Source organism: Gossypium raimondii, chromosome 4, assembly GCF_025698545.1.
Source record: "Gossypium raimondii isolate GPD5lz chromosome 4, ASM2569854v1, whole genome shotgun sequence".
NCBI lineage: Eukaryota > Viridiplantae > Streptophyta > Magnoliopsida > Malvales > Malvaceae > Gossypium > Gossypium raimondii.
Window position 1 is genome coordinate 44,511,817 of NC_068568.1, and position 25,188 is coordinate 44,537,004.

The 25,188-nt window shown below is 33.2% G+C and overlaps 1 protein-coding gene across 7 annotated transcripts; it reads left to right on the forward strand.

The window, feature by feature from the left end:
• Positions 1-11,553: 11,553 nt before the first annotated feature.
• On the forward strand, positions 11,554-24,374 carry LOC105779858 (uncharacterized). Of its 7 annotated transcripts, none has more exons than XM_052629694.1 (21): positions 11,554-11,936; positions 12,013-12,075; positions 12,177-12,349; positions 12,436-12,526; positions 12,611-12,688; positions 12,770-12,829; positions 12,951-13,055; positions 13,428-13,538; positions 14,292-14,333; positions 14,491-14,604; positions 14,679-14,866; positions 15,276-15,565; positions 15,641-15,762; positions 15,921-15,963; positions 16,064-16,155; positions 17,576-17,624; positions 18,927-18,997; positions 19,127-19,246; positions 20,446-20,486; positions 22,760-22,805; positions 23,997-24,374. In XM_052629694.1, exons 1-21 carry the CDS (start codon positions 11,796-11,798, stop codon positions 24,054-24,056), a joined length of 2,100 nt encoding a protein of 699 aa, XP_052485654.1. In that variant the 5' UTR covers positions 11,554-11,795; the 3' UTR covers positions 24,057-24,374. The 7 variants fall into 7 exon arrangements, 5 of the variants coding, with proteins under 5 accessions (XP_052485654.1, XP_052485655.1, XP_012459267.1 ...); XM_052629695.1 differs by having other exon boundaries at positions 24,006-24,374; XM_012603813.2 differs by having other exon boundaries at positions 11,555-11,936; positions 20,386-20,486.
• The last annotated feature ends 814 nt before the right edge of the window (positions 24,375-25,188 follow it).

Below are 25,188 nucleotides of genomic sequence, written 5' to 3' on the forward strand. Positions count from 1 at the left end.
AGGCCATAAAAGTATAGTAAAAATAAATTTTTCCTCATCGGATTTGTGGTCCCGAAACCACTGTTTCGAATAGGCCCAAAATCGGGATGTTACACCACCACACCACCATATTTCCTTCGTCACTGTCGTGCCACCACCAAAATTCTCCATTTTTCTTATTTTCTTCTTCTCTTTTCAAAACTCATATCTGTAATCTCTCAATTCTAATTTTTATTTATTAAAATATCACTTCTTATTTTATCTTTCTAACACGTTATTTTGTGCGTTTTAGTGCCGAATCCACCTCTTCAGTCAGCTTTTTGGAAAATGTTGAGCCTTTTCATCTGTTATTATGTAAGTATGGAAGATCCTCTAGTTAATGACTTTCTTTCATACTATTATTTTGATTAGGATGTTACTAACACTTTGTTTACCATACCTTCATGAAGTGCCATTCAAAAATCCGAGAAACATATTTCATTAGTAAAAGTGTGCAATTTGATGATCAATTGCGTAAGTCTGACTAAATCACAATTGTTTTAATCAAAGGTTTTTTATTTATTTATTAAATCCGCACTAACATGAGTATTTGGTCAAAACCGTTGTGACTCAAGAATCGAACTCTCCCCTTTCGAAGTGGAATCGAGATTTACAAGGTGTGGGAATTTACTTTAATAATGATGGTTGATGATGATATTGATAAAAATAATTTAATAAGCAATAAAATATTATTGTTAATATTATTCTTTGAATAATGAAATATTAGGTGAACACAAAAGTGTTCTTAAGGATTGATTTAAGATTCAATAAAAGAGGATACCAAGTAAGTTCCCAAAACTTTAGAATTGTGATCATGATTGTGATTTGGCGATTTCTGTAAAATATGTAATCATATGATTTCTGTTACTCATGATATGTGATTTATGGCTATTGGATTATATATGTGCAAATGATGTGAAAATATGATTATTGATGTTCTGATTCGCATGAAAAATATGTTACTATTCTAATATTTCTGATTAGCATGTTAAGCATGCCATATTTCTGGTTTTGATTAACATGTTAAGCATGCCATTGTGATAAAATATATACGAGATCTGATCCGCATATTAAGCATGCCATATTTCGATACTCTAATTCGCATGTAAAGCGTGCCTATTGAAAATCTGTTTATATGTCATATCACATGCATGAGGTTGGGAAAATATGTATGGAGGAAGTATCTAACAGTAAATCTGCATTATCTGGTGGCTTATCCATAATGTTTTGTATCTAGCAGTAAATCTGTAATATCTGGTGGTTCAACCACATTATTTTGTTTTTGATAGCTCGATTGCAGTATCTGGTGACTAGTCCACATTATTGGTGTGTTATTGGATGGATGAGCTCTAGGGAACTCTTTATGGTGTGTAATGAAGTTGGGTAGTATCTATTTTCTAAAAATTTCCTTTGTTTTCTTAAAAGCATTGCATTGACATCATCATTGTGCATTCTGCCATATCTGATTCTGTGAATGAATATTTGACATGTTATGATATGCTTAAATTAATGTTGTTATGAGTTAAATTATGTTATTGTTATTATTAGTAACCCACACTAGGCTTTTTAAGCTCACCCCTTTAAATACTGATTTTTCAGATAATCGAGGCTAGGATGGGCTTGGCTACGAAGGCACTTTCGATTATTTTTCAATAAACTTTATATTTATTGGTATTTGATAGTCTGGGATTGTTTTATTACTTTGGATTTGGAGTTTGTTTTTTTTTTGGACTTGGACTTTGGTTTTTTTTGGACTTTGGATTTTGGACTGGGATTTTCTGCATGGTTTATGTTTTAAAAACTATCATATAAATGATTTGCGAAATTAACAACTTAAGATGGATTTTATTTAAAATAATAAAAAGCTCAATAATGATGTTTTCAAAATTTCAATACTAAGTTTTCATTACACGACACAACGTGTTCACGAAACTAATATTTTACGAGATGTATGTTAATCAGTGTTTTCAAATGACAAATGAGTTTTAGATATAGAAATTTGTCTGCTGCGATATTTAAATTAAATTACGACGTTTTCCTAAAACACTCTCAATACTTGAGTTTTTCTAAAGTTAAACGATATCAACTAAATTTTGGTTTTACTTAAAACAATACTGAAAGACGTTTTGTGAAGGCGGTTTTTAAAAGAGAAAAACTTCTAAATGTTTTTACTACGCTATTGTCATAGCTAATGTGATCTTCGAGATTCAATCATAACGTCTAGGCCAAGTTTAGTGAGTTACATTACCTCTCGACCTCAACTTTACCAACTTAGACAAATTATTCCAATTTATCTCTAGACCTCATCAACTAACCCGAGACTAACAAATTGGTGCCCAATAAGATCTCCTCTCAATCTCACTTATCTTGGTTTTCCCTTAGGGGCGTTACTCCTAAGTTTTTAAGTCAATTCAGTTTAGTCAAATTTTTACGATTTAGTCTTTGTACCAAAAATTAACCAAGCAACACTTCCATTAACCAACTACCTAAGGTTTAGCAACTCCTATATATTTCTAAGCCAACAACAAGCAAAAATTCAAGCAATGAAAGTATTAACTTAAAGAGAAGTGAATAAAAGCCTAAGCTTTCTTGCAAAGCTTAGAGAGTACAACAATCAAAGCAAGATAGATGAATAAAAATACTAAAGCTATGATTTTTAATAAGTGAAAATAAAGAAAAAAATGACTGTTATTAAATGAGAACTAAAATGTAACTACAAAAGAGTTTAAGGTGCTGAACATATAAATGAACCTAAGCTACATTACAAACTAACTTAACTAACTAAAAAAATGCAAGGAAAACAAAGAAGTTGCAGAAAAACTAAATCCTACAGGTAAGGAGAAGAAAACTACCCTAAACCTAAACTAAAAGATAGAAGAAACCCTAAACTAAAAAGCTTTCCCTTCTCCTCAGCCAAAAGTGACTTTTTAATGTAAATACAACCCAAAATTTTGGACCAAATTGCCCCTAGACGTCTAATTTTTTTGGGGGGACATGTTGGAGAATGACTACCCCTACGGTAATTTTTTTTGTCTCTTTTGACACTAATATCACGATACGCATGGTTCGATATCGTGATATCTTCGTCAATTTTGAAATAGGGGTCCTTTGGGAGCTTGGGTATCGCGATGCCCTATGGTTGGCATTGCAATATCACTGTTGGTGGTCTCCATTCTTTTAATTCCAACACTATCAGGGGTATTGCGACTTTGGATCCCCATAACGAAATCTGACCTCGCAACACCACCTTGCGATCTCACCTCGTAACACTGCATTGCGATCTTACGTTGCAGTACCACCTTGCGATACCACTTAGCTCTATGTTTGACTCTATACAACGCTCAATCTAAAACGCCACAAACCCGACTTAAACGTTATGGCCGGATCTAGGAAGTTACATTAACAACGCTTGAAATTATTTACTTTTTGAAATTGATTAGGGTCAAGCTGTTGTGTGAAAACTTAAAATTTTGAATATTTAATGATTTTGTTTCCTTGAAAAAAATACTTATTAAAAATATAATCTTTCGAAAGTAAAGTGTGAGATTATATTATAATGTCATTTTAAGTTATTTGAAAATAAAGATTTTGTATTATAATTATTTATTAAAAAGGTTTTGGGTAAAAAAATTTCGTAGTGGACTTTCATAAATCTACTTAGGAAATTACAAATTACAAATTATAATTTTGTTTTAAACCACGTAAAATTGTAAATAGTTTAAATAAACCCCATACTTCAAAATACTTGAAATCACATGAAATTTTCATGCATGCATAGCAATTCTAAGTTATAAAATAACCAACAACCCAAAATAAAAGAAGTGTCCAAAGTCCGCAAACAAAGCCACATAAAATTCTATTATTAGAAATCCATAAAATAAACCATCCGAGAGGTTCCACTGAATGTTGAATCCAAGCTCTATGTTCGAGTATTACTTGAAAGGTTATAACACTAAATGGGTCAGCTTTTAAAGCCTAGTGTGGGTCTTTTAACAAATAAATATGAATAAACACATAATCATCAACCAAGTAAATATTTCACTTTATGCACATGATCATGACGATGTTGTTTTATAAAACATTTATGCAAATTTATTTAAAACATTCTACCTATCACCGCTACATACCACAATCGAATTCTGCAAAACTCGTCCATCCAAAAACTCTAATTTGTGAACAGTGTCACAATAATGCAGATAATTTGCCACTTCATAATACTGTGGACAAGCCACCACTTTTGCAGATAAATTACCACATCTTCCTCCTTTTACATATCCCACCTCATGCATGTGATATGACCACAAAAATTAATTTTTCACTTTAAAATCAATTTTCTCATTGGCATGTTAGACATGCTCATTATATCACTTATCACTTAAAATCACATAGGCATGCTTAACATGCTAATCACATAATATTTCACATTTCATAAATCATGCAAAAGTCACATATGCCATAACATCACATAATATGAGAATGAGGTTTTCATACATTTTATATCAATGATAACAATCAAGATCTCCTATCATACAAATCACAAAAACAATGGTTTAGTTTCACTTACTTGGATATTCCAATTCAATGGGTTTTTATTCCTCTTTTCGAAAATATATAGTTTTCTTGATAAACACCATTTAATAACACTAATAAAATTTTAACAACATTTTTTTAATTAATGTGGAACCCACACCTAATTGTAAATCCTATGTGTTACAACTCTCTAAGATGCCTACACTTGGATCTATCTAATGGATCACCTAGTCACACAAATGATAATCCTTCGTTAAAGTTTACCATGATCATCATAAGAGATAAGTTTATTAAACGAATCTCCCATTTGACACTTACCCTTGTGAATTAAGAATTTTTTGTGTCGATGTTGATCGACCCTTCAAAAAGACATCATAATTAAAAGTTAATAAATGATGGAAAAATTCACCATAAATCTTATGAACAGTTGATCAAGAGGGAAATAGTGAGGAATGAGTGGTTCTCATTCAACCCTTATACTTACTCTATCTCGGTCAAAAAGGAGAGATTAGTGGATCGTCTTGATTTTGATTTGGGAAAATTGAATGATCTAAAAAGAGGGGTTGATTAAGAGTAAATTTATAAATTAAAGACTTATAATTTAAGAAACTAAGTGAAATAAATAGTGCAGAATTTTATTTAATAAAAGAAATTATGTAGGTTGAAAAATGATGAACAAAAATGGAGGAAACACAACTGTCGACGTTGGTCCGGTGATGGATGCAATAGTTCTTATCCTACTACAACAAAGCACTTAGAAGCTGGTCAACATCCAAAAAGTTTATGGATACAAGAGCAATCCCTTGGAAGATGCAATGTTCTCCTTCAATCAAAAACTGTGTGGTTAGGGACCCAAAATTCTAAATAATGGAACCACCTTAGAGAGAGTAGCCATTGAATTCCCAAAAAACATCACATCCCTTTAAAGGCTGAATCATGAAGTCATTGATGAATTTAAAGCCCTGAGGTTCCTAGTGGACTCCTTTACATATTCTTCTAGTGAATAAACACCTTCCATTGGCCATTGTCACTTTCAACTGATGTTGTTATTGTACAGGTAAAGAGAACCTGCCTACCAAGTTGGCATTAATGAAATTGTGTGTGCTACATGAGTCTACCAATATAATGGCCCATACAGAGCCAATCCTTATTGCAATGCACATTGTGTTATAGCCTTGTAAACATTGAAAAGCATGTGAGGATAAGATAGGTGATTGAGGTAAAATCTCTTTCAGGGGGTGTCTTCTAATTGTTCGACACATTCTTGAAAATCCTCCCCTTCCCTATAAAACTGTGGCTTTAACAAAAACTGATACAATTGTGATTTACACACTTGTGGCCTGTATAGTACTTAATACCACACTAGAAACACAACTTTTTCTGCTTCCTCTCAACCATCATAATTGGTGTTATGCCTTGAAAGATGCCTTAGAACCAGGACCAATAGGTGTTGAGCTGGAATAAGGTGAGATGATAGTCTTACTACTAGTAGTAGAATTGAAAGATACACCAGAATGGTCAGACACAACAGGTGGTACAGTGAAAGATTGAGTATAACTCCCAACAATAGGAAATAAAATCCTATTTTAAGAGTGCATGAAAATAGTCTCCACTTGTCCAACAAATTGGAAACCTTCAACTAAGGATGTAGGTTTGAGCAATTTGAGATATTGACCAATCTTCACATTCAGGTTGCTGATGAAAATACCAAAGGCATATGGCTCAAGCAGGTGCAACTAATTCAAGAGATTGACAAATACATCATGATAGTATTCAAATGTCCCTTGTTGTGTTAGAGTAACCAAATCAGCCATTGGATCACAAAATAAGCTAGCTTCAAATCTCTCATGTAAACTTCTAGCATAACAAGGTCAATTCAATGTGAATGCCTCAATTTCCTTTGGGTGTAGAAATGATGCTAGTCTAGCGCTCTCCCCTCCAAGTGAAGCATCACCGTGTAAACTTTAGTATTATCTAGGATGCCCTTTACCTCAAAGAACTGCTCGAGCTTGGACCACCAACCTCAAAAATCCTTTTTATCAAATCTAGGACAATCGAGCCTATGGTATCTACTAGAACCATCCATTGAACCAGGATGAGACTTGAGATGGACAATACTCAATTTTGGAAGAGAATGAGTGCTACTATAGCATGGACTTACCTCCTATGTGAACCTCTAGAGGATTTTGAGGAACGAATCTAAGGGGTGCCCTTCCAAAATTTCTTTACCTTTGGCTTTTACATTGTTAGGAGTAGGATTGGGGTGCCCAAGGTATTATCCAAACAAAGAGTGAAGCTTAGAACGTAACTCGCCCTTGAATTCATCCTTAAACTCATTGAATCTGGTTTCTAGTTTGGTGTCCTATTGTGTAAGTTCACCACGGATCTTAGAAACCTCCCGCTACAGCACTCTAACCTCTTTCTACAACCAAGTGGAAACGCCATAACCAGTCATGGAGGATTATAAAAGGTTTGATACATTTGATGCAACTAGAAAATTTAAAAGATAAATTTAAGGGTCGGGAAAGGGTTATGAGTAGTTCTAAGCATTATATAAAAAATAGAATATATGATAAGAACCTACAATGAGATTAATGTTAAAAGAAACAATTCATTTATAAATTCAAGTGGTTTTAGACAAAAGTTGGTTTTAAATTTTTGAGGTAATTTAAGCTTTGAGGTAGTTTTAAGTTGTTAGGTGATGTTGGGTGGAGGCAAGCAATGAACAATAAGCATGTGTTGAAGCATAACTGATTGTGGAGGACATATTGGTTAGCTGATGCTACTGTATTATTAGGTTGTGGTTGATGTTGACGTTGATGTTGTTATCGACATAAAGTATTGCGAAGTTGCAGTAAGAAGGGTTATACACAAATAGTATTGAAAATTTTAAATTAATTTTCAATTCATTTTTATATAGATAGAGAAAACATATTTATTTGTGAACGTGGCATAATTCTTTAATTTAATTATTTCCATTCATTTTGTTCATTTGATTATACATATAGTTTATTTCGATTTCAACGAACTAATCGGAGGATCGATTAGACATATATAATTACAACTCAAATAATTTAAAATTAAGTCATTCTAATATAGTATCATGACTAAGCTACCTCTAATTACATATCATTACGAAAGTTATTTAATAAATGATTGTTTTAAGTGTATTACCCTCATAGAATATCCTTAATCTCTTTAGGATAAATCCGTTCTCCCATTATGATCTTATTTTATCTCACAGTAACCATTACATCTTCATTCATGAAAAATCAATTACTAAAAAATAGTAATCAAGTTATTCATCACAAAGATGAATGACCCGTGGTTACGTTTACTTTTCATCTACCATGTAATACCAATGAGAGGATATCATTTACGCATATCTCGGGCTATGAATTCCACTATTGTAAATGACGCTACATACTGTTGATGTCATATACCCAACGCACCAACTTTAGATTCCTTATTTATTTTAACTCAGGCTTTTACTTACATCAAACTATACGAGTCAAACATATATAGTCTGTCATTCACTCGGGATTAAGGTATGTCACACTATGAACGTCACAAGTGAATAAATTCATAAATAAATTCTAGATCTGTTCTCTTTGGGTCTAGTTTGACATATTGTCAGTCCAATCAGTCACATCTATGTCTTTATCTTCTGGGAGTCATCCTCTTCGATATCCAAGACAAGTTATCTCCCTAATTGGACTTGATAGATGGCATATTAGTGTTTCAATCGATTTGTTTATTTTTTATTAAACTAAGGACATGTTTATATTCGTCTACTAATATAAGTTGTCTTTTTGTATTACGATTCAACCATGTAATATTGCTTAATATTAGTTTAAACATCAAACAATCATTGAACTAATATTTGTTTCTATTTTGCTTTAAATACAAAAACCACGTAAAGACAATATACAATGGGTATTAATGTAATTTATGAATAATTTTATTAATCAATCTGTTAAAAAAATTACAAGTGTACATAGATAAAAATACCAAACTTAGGGCACCAGATTCAACATCACCCCCTATGGGTGTTTATTGAGCTTAACAGTATGCCACATTATGATCATCACAAATGAATAAATCATAAACGAATCTATGATCTATTCTTCTTGGTTTTTATTCGATGTATTGTCAATCTAGTCACTCACATCTATATTTTTATATAGTGGGAGTTATCCACTCTGATACCCAATACAATGTATCTTTCAATTGGACTTCATAAACAATATATTAATCTTTCAATTGATTTGATCAATATTGATTAGACTAAGGATGTGTTTAGACTATCTACTAATATAAGTTGTCTTTCTATATTACAATCGACTACACAATGTCACTTAATATTAGTTAAACATTACATAATCAGTGATCCGATATTTACTTTTATTTTGCTTTGTGTGCAAAAATCATTGAGGACAATATACAAAATATTAGTGAAATTGATGGATATTTTACTAAACCAAGTCGTTCAAAAAATACAAGTACATATAAATGAAAATACTACATTAAGGGCACTAGATCTCAATATAGATATGCCCTCACTAATAGATTATTGCTCTTGTTGAACCATCTTAAATTGTGACCTGCCACGAATTATACTATTATTTACATCATTTTTTACACATAACTTTAGCTTGTTTAATAGTTAAATCAAAGCATCTTAGTATATATTTATGTTTTCATGCTTGAAGTAGTAATTTATGATTTTTAGTAGTTTTTATTACATCTTAGATAGCTAAATAAGGTTATGGGGCTATGTAGGTTAAATCGAGAGCTAAAAATGCACATTCAGGTCAAAACTATTACCCATGTCGCGAAACCAAGATACCGATGTCGCAACACTGAAGACAAAAACAAAGCCAAGTCCTTAACGAAACTGCCTGCTGTGTCACGACACCGACCTATGTTGCAACATCCGCCTGCTGTGTTGCAACAGGACTTCTGCATAACCCAAAATCCCTGCACACATTGATTGAGATTATTAGGTGCAGTTAGGGGTTTTTTTACAACCTAAAATCCTAAGTTACATTATAAACAAAGTGGCATTTTAGTCTTGTGAATACAACATTATAAACAGATGGAGGCGAAAATTTATTAGGTTTTTGTTTTGTTATTAGTTTTTACTTAGTTTACATTATGTTCTTGTAACCGGAATATTCTATTCTGAAGTGAGACTTTCGTAAGCGGAGATTATTCCGGAGCCACGCTTTTATCGATAAATCCATGAGCATATTTTTATTTTATTTTATTCTTTATATCTCTTTCTTTAACATTGTTAATTGAATGATTGTATAAAGATTAGAATCAATTTATGCTTTATACATATTTTGCAAGTTTCAACTGTATTAACCTAATTAATTGATTGAAATGTAGAGTTTAATTTGGATTGGTTGGGTTTGGTTGAGTGCAATTAAATCCTATGATTGACGACCCTATGAATTCATTTAGGTAGATATGAACCTAAAATAGTCTACTGGATATCACTTAGCGGGTTAGTTGGTTAGGAAGGGAATAACTTAAACCCTAGGATTGACGACCCTAGGAAGTTATTTAAGTAGATATGAACCCGAAATCGGTATAGTCTACCGTGAAAACCTTAGCCTACCTGGTCTAAACTATGAGATCGAGAGATAAGTAGTACTTGCTGACTAGTCTAAACTATATTAAAATTTTTATATACAAGTTTTTGTAGAATGTTTAGTAAACTGATTATAGTTTAGTGATAATTAAATTAATTTAAAGATTAAATTTGATTTTATTTTTAAGGAGTTTTACAAATATAATTATATGTACAATTCACATATAACACATGTTTCATTAATTAAAATAAAATATACTAAGAATTGAAATATATTTAAATTTAAATAAAAGAATTAAACAAAACCAAACACGACAAGAGTTTATATATAGAAGAAACTAATGTTATGATATTTGTACATAATAGAAGTCGAATTTAAAAGAGAAAAGAAAAGAAAATTATATTTGTAAAATATAACACATCTAAATGCATTACTAATCTCATATTTAATGGATAATATACATATTTTGTGGTCTAATTTTGCGATAGGTTACATATAGCATTAGTTGTTATTAAATTTAAAAAAGAAGTAGGTGAGGCTGGAAGCGACAAGAAGAGGAAAAAGTCAGCCCCACATGCATTTTTATTTTTAAATCATTATTAGATTAGCTATGTAATGTAGGCTTCCTTTGTAATTATTATTACAACATGGTGGCATTAGATTACTACCTATTTTTATGTATATAGTAATTTGTCGTATTTAAAATTTGTGATATTAACTCCGTTTTTATAGTGAAGAAAATCCAATAGGAAAGCTGGAGTGGTTTACTTTCAGTTTTCTTTCAAGTTGACTCTCCCGTAAATCTAATTTAGATTTTGATTATATGAATTTTATTTATCTTGCGTGAGCAGTGGTGAAGTCAAAATTTTTTAGGGAGTTTAAAATTAAATTGTAATATTTATGATAGTAAAATATAAAATTTATTATTTTAATAATTCATATATTTATAATTTTAAAGAATTAAATTAAATTTTTATTATTTTAATAAGGTTAAAGTGTAATTTTACCTTTACTAATGATGATAATCATAAATCATTTTCGTGTAATGGATATTTTTGAGACATTGAGAATAAGTTAGAGTTTATTTTTGAAATTACTTGATGGTTAATTAAGGTGATGCAAATTTTATTAGTTTTGAAACTTTGGTGGTTGTTATTTGCTGGTCTGAAATGATATTTGTGCCATAGTTTGTAAAATAAAATTTTATAAGTGGGTTGAAATGGTGATAGGTGTCTTATTGATTTATATAATTATAATTTTTATAGATAATCCAAGGGAAACTTAAAATACTTTAGAAGGTAATATTTTTACCATGTTTATGATTTGAAATAGTGAAAGTATCTTTGATTAAAAAAAAGAGCGATAAAGTTGTAATTTTGTAATAATAAGGGGAAATAATTGGCCGGTGAATCTGTCTTAGTAAACACGCACACTTTGTCCCTTCCCTTTCTTCCCCTTCCCGTTCCCCACTCCAACTCTTACTCATTTCATATACCCCCATCTTATATTTTAAATTATAGATCATTAGGTTAGGGGTTTTTTGGCCCAGAATATTTTGCATCCATCGCCATCTCCATCATCGAGATTGGGTTTGAGATTTTGATTCTTAAGAATCCATAAATCAGGGGAGGGTTGAAGGTAGGGGGCATGGAGAACGGTCACGATGGGAAATTGGCTGAAAAGCTATCTGGATTGGCCCTCAACGACAACCACGGCAACAACAACGACGATAGCTTGTCTCGGGCCGTGAAAGCCATTGAGGCCGCCGAAGCCGTCATCCAACAACAGGTTTTCTTCTTCTTCTTCTCCTCCATCTTTAGTTGTGATGATAAAAAAAGAGTAATTTTTTTGCATCTATTCTCAGGAAGAAGAGAATAGTCGATTGAGGTCCGAACTCCAGAAGAAACTTGAGCTACTTGAAAAATATGTAGGACAATTAACCTTTTGCATTCTAGTTATCAGTGAAGTTCTATATTTTCGTTGTGCTTTATTCATGCTCGAATTTATTTATATTTTTATGGAAAGCAGAAAGTAGAAAGTGTTAGCAATCCAAATGCTTCTGCAAAGGAAGCTACCAATACCATTTTAAATGGTACTTTCAATGCATTTTCTGCTGCTGCTGCTGCTTCTGATAATAACACGGGCCCTGCTCTTTCTCATTTCTCTTCACCCTCCACGGCTACCTCTTTTTCGCCCACCAGGTTCTTCTTATTACATTGCGTTACTCCTCACAATGTACGAACATCAAACATGAAATTTTTCTTTTTCTATTGTTTTAATATGGTAGGTATCAGTTAGAAGGAGAATACAGTTCTCGATTGCCACAGGGTCTTATGCCAGTGCCTCAAGTAAATAATTCCAATTCCATTTGGAAACAGGTTCCTTCATGCCCTTTTAACTATGCTGTTGGATTCTCTTCTTTTAGATTCTTTTATAGACTGCGAGCTTCTATTTTTCTCCAGGATGTTCCCATCAAGATTCGGGAACATGAAGAAGAGATTTTGCAGTTGCGCAAACAGCTTGCTGAATTTTCTATCAAGGTTTATGTCTTGCTTCTTTTCTCCCTCTGTTTTCATTCTTGTTAGTTCTGGATTTATAATTATTCATGGTTACACTGGCAGGAAGCACAAATTCGTAATGAAAAATATGTTCTTGAAAAGCGCATTGCCTACATGCGTCTGGTAGGCACTAACTTAGTATTTCCTTCCATTTGCAGAATGCCTCATTTCATTCTTCTTCGTTCAGCTTCTTGTTCATGAATGGAAATATAATTAATAAAATCCTTTGAGTTATTGTCATCAGGCCTTTGATCAGCAACAACAGGACCTTGTTGATGCTGCCTCAAAAGCTCTCTCTTATAGGCAAGATATAATTGAGGAAAATATTCGCTTAACATATCAATTACAGGTATTTTTATTTCTTAGTATTATTAGTTTCCACCTTGAGGGTTAATATTTTTCTTTTCCTTATCACATTGATACTTGTCCTCTCAATTTCTGTAGGATGCAATGTTTCTGTATTCTGTTTGGGTAATTAACCATGTTTTCTCTTATGTTTAAACTTCTGGCCATTAATGCTCAAATTATTTCAGCTGTGAAATCATTTTTTTCTTTATTCACTTCAATTGACGTTTAAAAAATATTGTCATGACAATGAACTTATGCATTTTTGTCAATATATTGTAATATTGTATATTGTTATGATGATCATGATTAGGTTTATTTATTAATTTATTAAAGATGTACATTTCAATGTTCTATGCATGGTCCTCTTTTTCAGGCTGCACAGCAAGAAAGAACAACTTTTGTATCATCTTTGCTTCCTCTTTTGGCGGAGTATTCCCTGCAGCCACCAGTACCCGATGCTCAATCCATTGTAAGCTATGTCAAGGTCAGTCTCGGAGTGCTGTCCGATTTGTTGATATAATTATACTCATAGAATATTTTTTTTATGCAAACCCTTTATCGATGTGCAAGAAAATCAGGAATTTGTCTGTATTATTATGTATCTCTATGGATATGAATTTTTTCTTTAACTCAAATGAAAGTGTTCTTCTCAATCCTATCAAAAATGATATCATAGTGCGAGGCACATACTTCACTGCTATTTATAAAAATGGCCATAATTGGTATGAGCTTCTTATATCTCTGAATAACTAATCGAGTGGTCTTTGCTTTGGTATCTCTGTTCTGTCAAATCTCTAATTATGATGATGCATGTAATTTGACTGGGTCATCTTGACAGTAGTTAGGCTAACTTCTGATGAATATGATAAAATAGAAAGACAAATGTGAGATTCTTAAAAAGTTTAATAAAAAAAATGCTTGTCTTATGAGTTTTATTGCCACTGTAATCATTAGGCAAACAAGATATGCTTTTACGTTTTCGTACATTCTTTTCATTTTCTCCTTTTCAGAACCTCCTTTTCTAGGTTGGTGTACTTGTAGCACAGTATATAATGTACCTAGTTTCTATCCAGTTTTGTCCTTGATATTTCTGAAGAGAGTTGGTGTAGAAAAATCACACATATATATTAGATGAGGACACAAAACATAAGAACGAACAATTATTTTGAATTATTCAGAATGTATCTGTATCTTCTCTTTAAATCAGAGGCATGAAGTTACTTCTGGACTCGTGCAGGTTCTATTTAAACATCTGCAGGAGAAGCTTATTATCACCGAGGTATGCTGCATGGACTGAATTGTTTGTAATAACTGGAGGCATCTTTCTCTTCCAGTTCTGATTGAGTTCACCTGTGTTGATTATGGTTTGAGATTTTGAGCTTCATGTTGATCTTGTAAAACTTAATTATGTTTATATTTTCTTTTCCTGGCCTCAGTCAAAGCTAAAAGACTCGCAGTATCAGTTGGCACCTTGGCGGTCGGATGTCAATCATTCCAATTTCACCCCCCAATCTCCATCTCATTCCCTTGGTCCAACATTGACAGCTTCGGTATGATTATAATATATTCTTTTGATCTTTACTTCTGTACCCTATAGCATTCTTATTCCTATGCTTTCTCTCAGAGCAAAAATGGTCTTGAATTGGTGCCACAGCCTGTTTTTTCCCATGGAAAGACACAGATAGTCTCTGGTGCTCAAACAGATTCAAATTGGGATCTACCTGGTCAATACCAAGGCGGCTCAGGTGGTGGTATTGTCTCAAAAAATTTGGAACCTGATGATTTGGGGAGATATTCACCCATAGCAAGCAGGTGAGCCTGGTCAAATGGAGATTGCTATTGTGAACTGAATGTACAAATTACAACCATCTGCATTTGTTGGTGGGTTCTGTTTTCATTGAATTCCTTTTGGTGCGTTGTATGCATAAGTCATTTCAAAAGCTAGATTTTCAGGATGAGCCAATATGAGCCTTCCTTTGTGACACTATACTGCTTCCACATTTTGGAGAAATAGTCAAATTAGGATACTATAGTTGATAGTCTATATAAACAGTTTTTTTGGGGGGGGGGGGCAAAAATTTTATATACAATCTCTTGTAGATGTGTTTGAAGAATGACACGTGAATTTTCTAATGACAGATGCTGAGGTTTTTTTTACAATGGCATTTCAGCATTCATGTGTGTGAAACTGAAAAATAAGTTTATCTTAAATGGTTGCCAGGACTTCTACTGCCATTGAGATACCCACACAGCTGGCAGGAACTCAAGGTGACACGAACACTGTGCGATATGGTGAAGAGACTATAAATAAACAAGTTAAATTTCTTGTCCCTGTCAGCAATAGCGAGATGGATTATCCTGATGCTGAGGGGCAGCAGATTGAAAGAGAACTTCCCTCCAATTGGCGTTCAGGAAACTCGCCTTATACACCTGCACAGGATGATCCCAGTTCCTCCTATCCTCCTTATCTACCACCAGTACTTGAAGAGCCTTCATCTTCTTTTTCTGAGGGTAAGGTGTTAACTGTGCTTTATTGGTTGTAAGAATCAAGATTGACCATCTTATGTTATGTATTGCTTTCTGGAGCTGCAGAAGATGATCCGCTTCCAGCTATAGAAGGTCTCCAAATTTCAGGGGAAGCTTATCCAGGAAGGGAGCTACAGGCGTGTGGATATTCTATTAATGGAACAACCAGCTGTAATTTCGAGGTGCTTTTTCAGGATATCTTTCTACCCTCTATTTTGAAAATTTGGGATTTTGGGTACTGTTATCTCTTGGCTGTATTTGAAGATGCCTTGTAATAGTTAGCATTTTTCTTGATTCCAAGATGTGGATTTGTAATGCTGTAATGTGTTTGCAATGACAGTGGGTGCGCCACATGGAAGATGGATCTGTTAATTACATAGAAGGTAGTTTCATCTTTTATCTTCTTGAGGGTTTCTAATTTCCCTTCAAAATGTAATCCCTGTTATTTATCAAATATGTTTCTAAAGGAGTTCTGAAAAACAGGAGCAAAGCAACCAAACTATCTTGTTACTGCTGATGATGTTGATACATACCTTGCTATTGAAGTTCAACCTCTAGATAACAGGAAACGCAAGGTATTGACTTTACAATGCAATTTCCCTTACTTGGAACCTTGTATTTTCATGTGTGGTTTGTTGTCCTTCGCTTTTCTTTCTTTGCCTAGGAATTTGGTACAAGGTAAGTCTGAAGTTTTAACCAGGGAAGATCCATTTAACAGTAGAAAACATGTTGATTCATGTATTTTCTAGTTTTGCATTCTGAAGTTATAATGTTTTATCCATGTTTTACATGTGTATCAGTTGTAACCTCATATAAGCTAAAAGAAATTGCTGAAGCTAATGATGACTTGGTGCTTATGTCTTCTGCACTCAAAGTAATTGTTATTTGCCTGTGGATCATTTTCATCTATGGCGAGGCCTGTAATAGGGTTATGGGGTTGGCATAGAAATTATGGGGCACAAAGAGTTTCAGCATTGAGAATTGTGTTGTTCACTCATCCAAGGTAGCTTAATCACGACTCACATCTGAAGAGGAATTTTGCTGAGGTTGCCACTGGAATTGCAGTTTTCCCATCATTGATGAAAGTGAGATGTAAAAGTGACATATGCACTTGAAGGCTCTGAGAACCCATTAGCTTAGGCTTTTGGGTTTAAGTAGTGTTTAACATGTGTCTATGGACCTCTCACAATGCTATTTCTTGACCAAAAGGATCAACCACTCTCTAACAATAATCCTCAGTCTTAATCTCCATTTTCCGAAAGTAGATTCATTTTTATGATGAAAATTCCTTATATCCTTTTATTTACTAATAATACCTGAAGTAAAAAACTTTAGCTGATGGGGAACTGAATGTGTGCAATCATCGAAGTCAAAACTTCTGTCCACAAGGACATGCTAGTGTTCTAGAACCTGAGAGGCTGAGATTTCAGCTTGGGGCTTTTGGTTTGAGTCTTTGGAAGGGAGGGGTAGAATTATGGAATGGGAGAGGGCTACTTCCTGTTTTGTAGCCTGAGATAATATTTTCTAGGAACAAAGAATCAAAAGTCAGCATTTCTTAAATTTTTTGCATTTCAAGTATGAACCTTCAAATGGAGACAAATTGAGCATATTTCATTGTCAATTGAAGACCATGTATTCCAGACTTGGTTGTGTCATCACTTCATTTCTATCTTTCATGAAGTCTTTCCATTATTGTATGTGCCTTTTTTTTTTATTTCTTGCCTCATAGGGCTCCTTACCCTGCCATTAATCTTGGTATAAATGCTTAAATTTCCCCATGCTCATACGGCATTAGGAGGTGCCAACTAATTGAAGGGTGATTAGTGTCTATAAAGATGAATATGATGATTGTTGTAAATTTTGCGATCATTTTTTGGGGAATAATGTACCCTGCAGTTGTCAAATATACTCTAGGCACCACTTGCTTTGCACTAGGGAAACTATCTGCTTGGTATTGTTGCTGGTTTGAATAACTTGTTTTGCATCTCAATTCAGGGAGAGCTGGTGAAGGTCTTTGCTAATTACCACAAGAAGATCACATGTGGTAGGTGGTACTAATACTTTATGTTTCTGCAGCATACCTTCTATTTGTAATGAATGGAAATGAGATTTTCTGAAATCAGAGAAAGACTTAGGGCCAGTTCTTCATTGCTTTTGAAAAGTGCTGTGGAAAAGTGCTTTTGAGAAGTGCTTTTGAAAAGTTTGGTTTAAAATTTGAGTGTTTAGCATTGCTGTCAAAAAGTGCTTTTGAGAAATAAAATGTCCATTTTAGGCATGTTATTATCAAGTAACAAATATACATTTAAATAATATTTAAATTAGTTAATATTATTATATTTTAGTAAGAATATAAAAAAATTATTATAACTTGTTGTTAATATTTTAATATATGAAATATAAATTTTAAATATTTTAAGCAATAAATGTTAATTATTTATAAAATTTAATTAGAATATATAAATTATATTTTAAATATTTGAATATAACCATTAAATATTTGTAATTAATATTTTAAAAAATATTTTTTTATTTTTAATTAATGATTTTAACACAATTGTAATTAAGCACCAAGAAAAAAAAGAAATATTATATTATTGGAGGGGTGAAAAAATAATTAAGCACTAAAAATGCTTTTGGGAGAGGAAAAGCTAAAATTTTTAACTTCTCCTTTTCAGCTTCTTTTCAGAAGTTCTGAAAAGCTAAAAATTTCAGTCAAGAGCAACTTGTTCTTCACAGCTTTTCTTTCAAAAGTGCTTTTGGAGTCAGAAGTGTTTTTTTTAAGCAATGAAGAACCGACCTTTAGTAATATCTAGCTGATTGTAACAGCAACTATAGTTCTTGCATACTGTACTTAAAGAATGCTGAATAGACAAAGGCGGATTCGTCAACCCTTTTGTCAGATTGATGGTTTGTTGATGAAAATATCCATGGTTTGGTGCCCCTTCATTACACTTTTGTCCAAATTTTGCAGTACACTTGTCATGACCATTGCATATGGGGGATCCATAGCTGATAACTGAGTCCCACAGATAAAACGGCGATACCATGTGTGTTGGAAATTAATGACAGAGGGGTCTCTGCCTGTATCCCCATTATCTTTTCCTTTTTCCTTTTCTTCTCATAAGGGAGAAATTTATACTATATGCTTTGGTTAGATTGTCTTTTCTACTTACCAGAATAAGTCTATGTTGGTTTTTCCTTGAACAATTTCTGCACCTTTTATCATTTGAGATAGTTATAATCTCCATCCAGTCCCTTTTTAACTTGTTTACTAATTTTCTAGCACCACATATTAATACTTATATTCTACTTATTCTCTTCTCGTTTTTCCCTTTACTTTTAACAGATCCTGAGATGCAAGGCCACATAGAGAAGACTCTTTATAGTGGTCATGCTTCATATAAAGTTCTATCCATGGTATGACTTCTGCACTTGTATGGTTGCATATACTACCCCATTGGGTGATGGCACTTCCATTTAGTTTTCTAGTGCTTATTAACTTTATTTAATTACAATGTCCTTACTTCTAACTCTTCTATATTACAGGCAGGATTTCTTGATATATGGGAACCGGCTACTTTGGCCATTAAGAGGGATGGTTACAGTATCAAGTGTAGTGGACCCAATGGTCCTGTGGTCACTGAAAAGTTTTACCCAACCACTCAGGTACAGCTATAACTTGCTTATTCTTTTGAGATCCTGTAAGAGTGATATAAGGCAGCTAGAAGGTTAAGATTTTATAGCAATTTTCTGATCTGAATTGATTATAGTTATTGAGATAAATAGAGACATTGAATGATGAAAGGAGAAGACGAAAAAAAAACTCTAAAACTTCACACCTCTTTTTGGATTGATGGTTAGCCTTCATAACATTAAGCTTTACCTCTAATGCTCTGTTTCTGGACAAGATTTATGCTCTATAGTCCTTTTATTCCTATAATTCCACTCCAATCGTTTTGGACAAGCAAGGTTCATGATCAGGGAACTTTGAGAGACTTTCCTCCTTGGAGAGAGAAGGGGGAAATTCTAGGGCGAGCTCCACAAAAAAAAGCTTAGGAAAAGCTTTTACCAAAATATCCAAGGATTTACCAATATTTCTAAGGATTCACCAAAATTTTTAAGACTTTACCAAAATATTTAAGGATTTACCAAAATATTTTGGTAAAAGCTTTTTCTAAGCTGAAGCTCATGGTAGAACTGCCGGAGAAAATGAGTTGCTCTAGGCATCATGTGTAGTAGCATTCCGTTAAGATTGCAATGCACATCAGCATAGACCTAAATACGTCATTTTAAACTGTTTCAGCGTATGAGTTTTCCTTTTTTCACTTTATGTGCCAAAGAAAGTGTTGGCTTTCCCTGGTTTCTTTTCTTAATTAATTTTTCAAAGTAATACTAACCTGACTTAAACATGTTTTTAAGATGTTCACAATAAATGAATCTAGCACTGTAGAGGGTTATTGCAGGAAACCAAATGCAGCACAGATCTTACTGTTATAATCATGGGGATCCAGGATAATTCTAAGCTTAAACATATCGACATGGAGATAAATTTTCTGATCCTAGTTATAATGAATATTTGCCCTGTGAAGTATCACATCATATGCTTTATTTCTTGTCAGTAATCCTTTCATGCAGTAAAAAATTGCCTCAATATATTTGTGCCCATGTATAGATTTCTGGTGGAAATAATTAAATAGTTACCTGATTTTGGCTGCTTTTGATGTATTGTTTTCTCCTAGATTTGTATTCTCTATATATTTATATTGGCATCTTTTTGTGTATTTATTATTCATTGTTCTCTCTAGATTAAAATAACATTCGAAGAGCCTACAGAGTTTATAATTTTTGGATCAAATGGTGTGCAGCGTGTGTTACGAGCAGATAACAACTCTCAAGATATTAGCTGGTAAGTTCAAAGTTTCTCTTGTGGTTAAATAGACAATTGTTGATTATGCAACTATAACCGTAGTACATTTGAGAATAACATCTGAAAAGTTGACAAAATTAATACTATTCTACTAAGAGCAGGCAAGTATTTTCATATAGTCCCAAGGGGACACCTCAATATTTTAGGACTTGATGTTTTATCCTGATAGTTTATGCACTGGTTTGGGTGGAGGGGATTACATCCCTTTTTGCATCCCAATGCTTAATACTGTTGATATTTTTGCTTTCTATTTTGAGAGTTGCATCAAAGACCAATAACTTTAATAAATCTGGAAGATGTTCGTATATGACTCGTACTCCCCAAGGGTGAACTCTGATATATACTGTCAATAGAGGCTCTGACGGCACTGATAGGCTTAACTTTATGTAAAATTAATCCCATGTCTGACTCTTTGCTCCTCTGCTGCTTTGAATTATGAAGAATTGAAAATGGATGTTATTCCCAAATTCTAGAAGGTTCTCTGTCTCTCTTCTCCGACATCTTTTCTCTATTTGTGTCTGTTTGCATACATCATGCAAGATCAAATCCCCTATTTAAGCTACTCTTGTTTACTGTTTCTCTCTCACTGGTATTCTGCAATCTGAGTTCACTGGGTAAAACCCTCAACGTACTCCTCCTGAACTGAATGATATCAAATAATCACTGCAACTGATTACTTATTAAATCTATCTCTATGTGTAATAATTATATTGGTAATTGTTTGACAGGTATGAATCTATCTATTTATATAGTTATCACAAAACTGAAGAAACTTTGATTTGTAATAAAATAGTCTATGGGATGGATTTATTGGGTAGCTATAGTAGACCAAACTTTGGCAGTCTGCTGCTATTATGTAGTTAACTGAGATGAATAGACGATGAGAGAATTGAAAAGGGGGGGGGGGGAATCATAGTGGAAGAAAGTGATACTGAAACAGAGATCTTGGTTGAGAAATTTGGAAATAATATTGAGGTAGAACAGCAGTGGGGTATGTTTTGTCGGAGGCTTTGGGGATGGTTAATATTGTTTTGTGAGGTTAAAAGTATGCAACAGTTTTGGTGTGAATATTGTAACATAAAATTTGGTTGCTTAGCTGGTCAAGAAAAATTACTTACGAAAACTGTCGATAGGGTTGTGAAAAGTATCTTATTTAATGCAATTGGGCTTTTGTGGTTAAAATACTATTGTTAGGTAATGCTGGCTTGGTGATCGATTGAAAAAGGCTTGATCTAAGATTTAAAGAAATAAATGAGAGCCTTTTGCCAAGTGTGGAATCAACAAGAACTGGTTACGGATCTGGATTGCAAAGCAAGAGAAAGAAAATAAGAATTGAATCCCATGTAGTTTTCATGGATGTGATTCCTATGGTTATTTCATTATGAAATTATAATGGCAATCACAACCCACTGAAAAAGCCTTTGAAGATGTGGAGCTCTAAAATATTTTATCCGAATGGAATCTTAGCACTCCTAGAACACAAAGATCTATCTTATTAACACCTAACACTAAACACGCCTTGAATGGAGGGCCTAAAAGTATAGCAAGGCTTGATATATAAATGAAAGAAAGGTACACTGATCTTTCTCAGCAAACTGCCAATAGATCATTGACTTTTCAAAGACAAAAGCAATACAACTAACACTGCTAAATTTTATTGTAAAGTTAGATTATGTATAGATAGGACTCATTTGTGTACTATGAACTATTGAAACTCTTTAACCACTTTTTATTTTAGAAATGTACTTAATTAAATCCTGGTGCTAAGATCAAGCTTTGGCAAACCTTTGAAAGGCCCTTCAAAACCTGCTTCTGCATGCCACTCCAGATTTTATTTACAGAGTAAGGAGCAGTAGATGCCCAAAAGTGGCGTGTATATCTGTTGTCACGGTCAAAAATGAAAAATCTACAATGGTGTTTTTTTGGTTTCTGGACATTGTTTCGGCTGTGAGAATGCTTCTTTTCTAATATATTAATGCCAATTGTTGAAATTGGTGCATGCCAACTTGGTGTCATTTATGGTAAAAACTTGTGACTTTCTTAATCCTGACTTCATAACAACCAAAGGAGCAATGCTTCCATACTTTTGTTTCATGTCTTTTTATAGGACATTACAAAAATTACATCTATCCTATTTTAATTTTCAAGATTGTTTTCATCTATATTTTAGACAAGTTTTATTGGGTTTATTTTTCAGTCAAGTGGCTGTGTAGGGGTTTAAGTTTATTTATACTTGCATTTCATTTGTGCAGCTCAAGAGATACAATTGTGCTCACCTTGAGATTATTCATCTTACGGGTATTACTCTCCTCTTTCTGTACTTTTTTTTTCTCTTTGTACTCTGAGAATTGTGCGACTTTGTTATGCTCACATGCACACATCTACATAGAAACATAAAACTGAATAAGAGGTTCATACCATCCGTCTTTTGAAATACTGGATCTGTAGATCTACTTTCTGACCTTCAAGTGTGAAAACCCAAGTTTTGTTGTACTGGCTTCTATTTTGATACTTCAATTTTAAATAAAAGCTTCTGATATCTATCTCATATTTTTAGAAAGAATCATATCGGCAGTGCTATTTGGGGATCCAAAGATGATTTTCCTAGTTTTTCAAAATTCCTAACATAGAATTTCTTATTTTCAGCTTCAGTTGCATACATATGTTCTTGAAAAGTGCCTTGTCATTTACTTCATCTAAAATTTTACTTTTGTTACATACTCCATCATTCTGGACTGGTTGGCTGTTATTCTACTCCTAAATTGAAGATTGAAAGCTTCTAAGTCCATGCCTGAAAAAATTGCACTGGTTTCAGTCATGTGTTATTGTTTCTTTTGGATGCCCAAGGAATGATGCTTTCGCTTTTTCCTCCTTTTCTTTTTTGGCTCAAATTTGACAAGTGATAGCTTTTATCCTTGATTTTAGCTCGCAAGGTAGACATATGGAGCTTGGACCGGAAAATTTTTTATCTTATTTTTTGGTTTGTTGAAATTTTTTTTTTTGAATGATGGGAATCAATTTTGTAAACTTGGTATGGTTTTGTCATGCATCTAACCAAGTTTACTTTGTGAATATCTTTACATTCTCTGCATAATTATAATCTGAGATTTTGGCATGTATAATCAAGTGTGAGTTTCGCTCGATGCTATTGATTTTTGACCTATCTGTTACACAAAATGAAGAGGAATATTTTAAGTGCTGTAAGACTGAAGATTGAGAACTGTGTATATGAGTTTGGCAGTGTTTCCTTTTTTTGCATTGAGTCATAAGTTTGGTTGTGGTTAAAGATAGAGAACTATGAGCTGTGGGCTCACTTGAATATTTTTAGCTTTCAGTTAAATAAGTAGATAATATAATATAAGAAACCGATCAGTGCATATTTGAAGCATTTATTTGCAGTGCTGTAAGACTAAAGTTTGTGGGGTAAAATTTTGTGATCCTTGCGTTATTTAAAAAACCCTTGTGTTCACAAGAGACATCTCTTATTAGCTTTTGCAGGCTGGTGAGAGAAGAAAAGGAAAGAAGAGAGGTTTATTCTTTAACAAGTAAGGTACATGGTACATTCACTGTGCAGCTGAGTTAGAAACCTTGTTATTGAAAGATTTGTGTAGAATGTATATTTGAGGACTGCCTCTCTTTGTTAACTAGTTAACTTGTTGAGAGTAGCTAGCTTTAGTGGTCTAATATTCTTTACGGGCAGCAATGTTGAGTTGTAATTACATTTTGTATCGATAATATCTGTCCTCGTTGCTGTCTTATTTGGCTTTATCACTAGACGGTAACAGGGATATTGTTTGTATTCACTTTCCGACCCCTTTGAGGTCATTTTTATTTACAGGAATGGTTGGTCTTTTTTTGTGATATAAACGCTGTGGCGGTTCTCTCTCTTTTCACATTCATCATCTAAGAAAGCAGTTGGCGTCAGACAAACATGCAATTTGTGTCATGAAATAGAACAATATGCTGGTTTTGGTAATATATGTGCATTTTGCATTACACATTTCTTAGTTTTATGTACTAAATTAAATGGTTCCCTGTTGTTTTGAAGTCAAACTAAAGGCTGTGTGAAGGAAGGGCGATGAAGCAGATCTATAATTGAAACCATGAAATTGTTTATTTGATAATTTATATAGTGAGATGAAGACCAATTTCCAAGGTCTCTGCTATCGTCTTGATAGATTTTATGTAGAATTAGGAGAAATCAAAGCTCAAATCCTTGCATGACATTTTCTACTTTTATTTGTTTGTATTGCATTACTTCACCATACCTCTACGGTCAAAGAAGAAAATACCCTCAAAAAGTAAAAAGTAAAAAGTAAATTACCCTAGAAAAGGTAAAAGTAAATTAATTGTACGTACGTTGTTTTATAAAAAATAAAAATAATAACGGATAAGTAACAGATATTTTATGGTTAAATTGTGGTACTAGTATTTTTTTTTTTGAATTACAAGAGGAGGGCAAATATCTAACAGTAATGCGACTAGCACGATTTGAATTCAGGTCATACTTGAGGTGGCTAACATCCTAGTCATTAGACCAACACACGAGTTTCATTTTGGCATTAGCCTTAAATTTTCATGAATTTTTTTTTATTTTTAAGTTTTTATATTTTTTGAATTGGTCAAATTTAGTTCATATGCATTTTGAATTTTGAAATTTTAATCCTAACCTAATAACAAC

Excerpts from the sequence above, each read along its gene's own strand:
- LOC105779858 (XM_012603813.2), top strand. The coding sequence starts at position 11,796 with ATGGAGAACGGTCACGATGGGAAATTGGCTGAAAAGCTATCTGGATTG. Across the intron at positions 14,867-15,275 it reads TATTCACCCATAGCAAGCAG|GACTTCTACTGCCATTGAGA; the intron begins GTGAGCCTGGTC and ends AATGGTTGCCAG. Across the intron at positions 20,487-22,759 it reads AACTCTCAAGATATTAGCTG|CTCAAGAGATACAATTGTGC; the intron begins GTAAGTTCAAAG and ends TCATTTGTGCAG.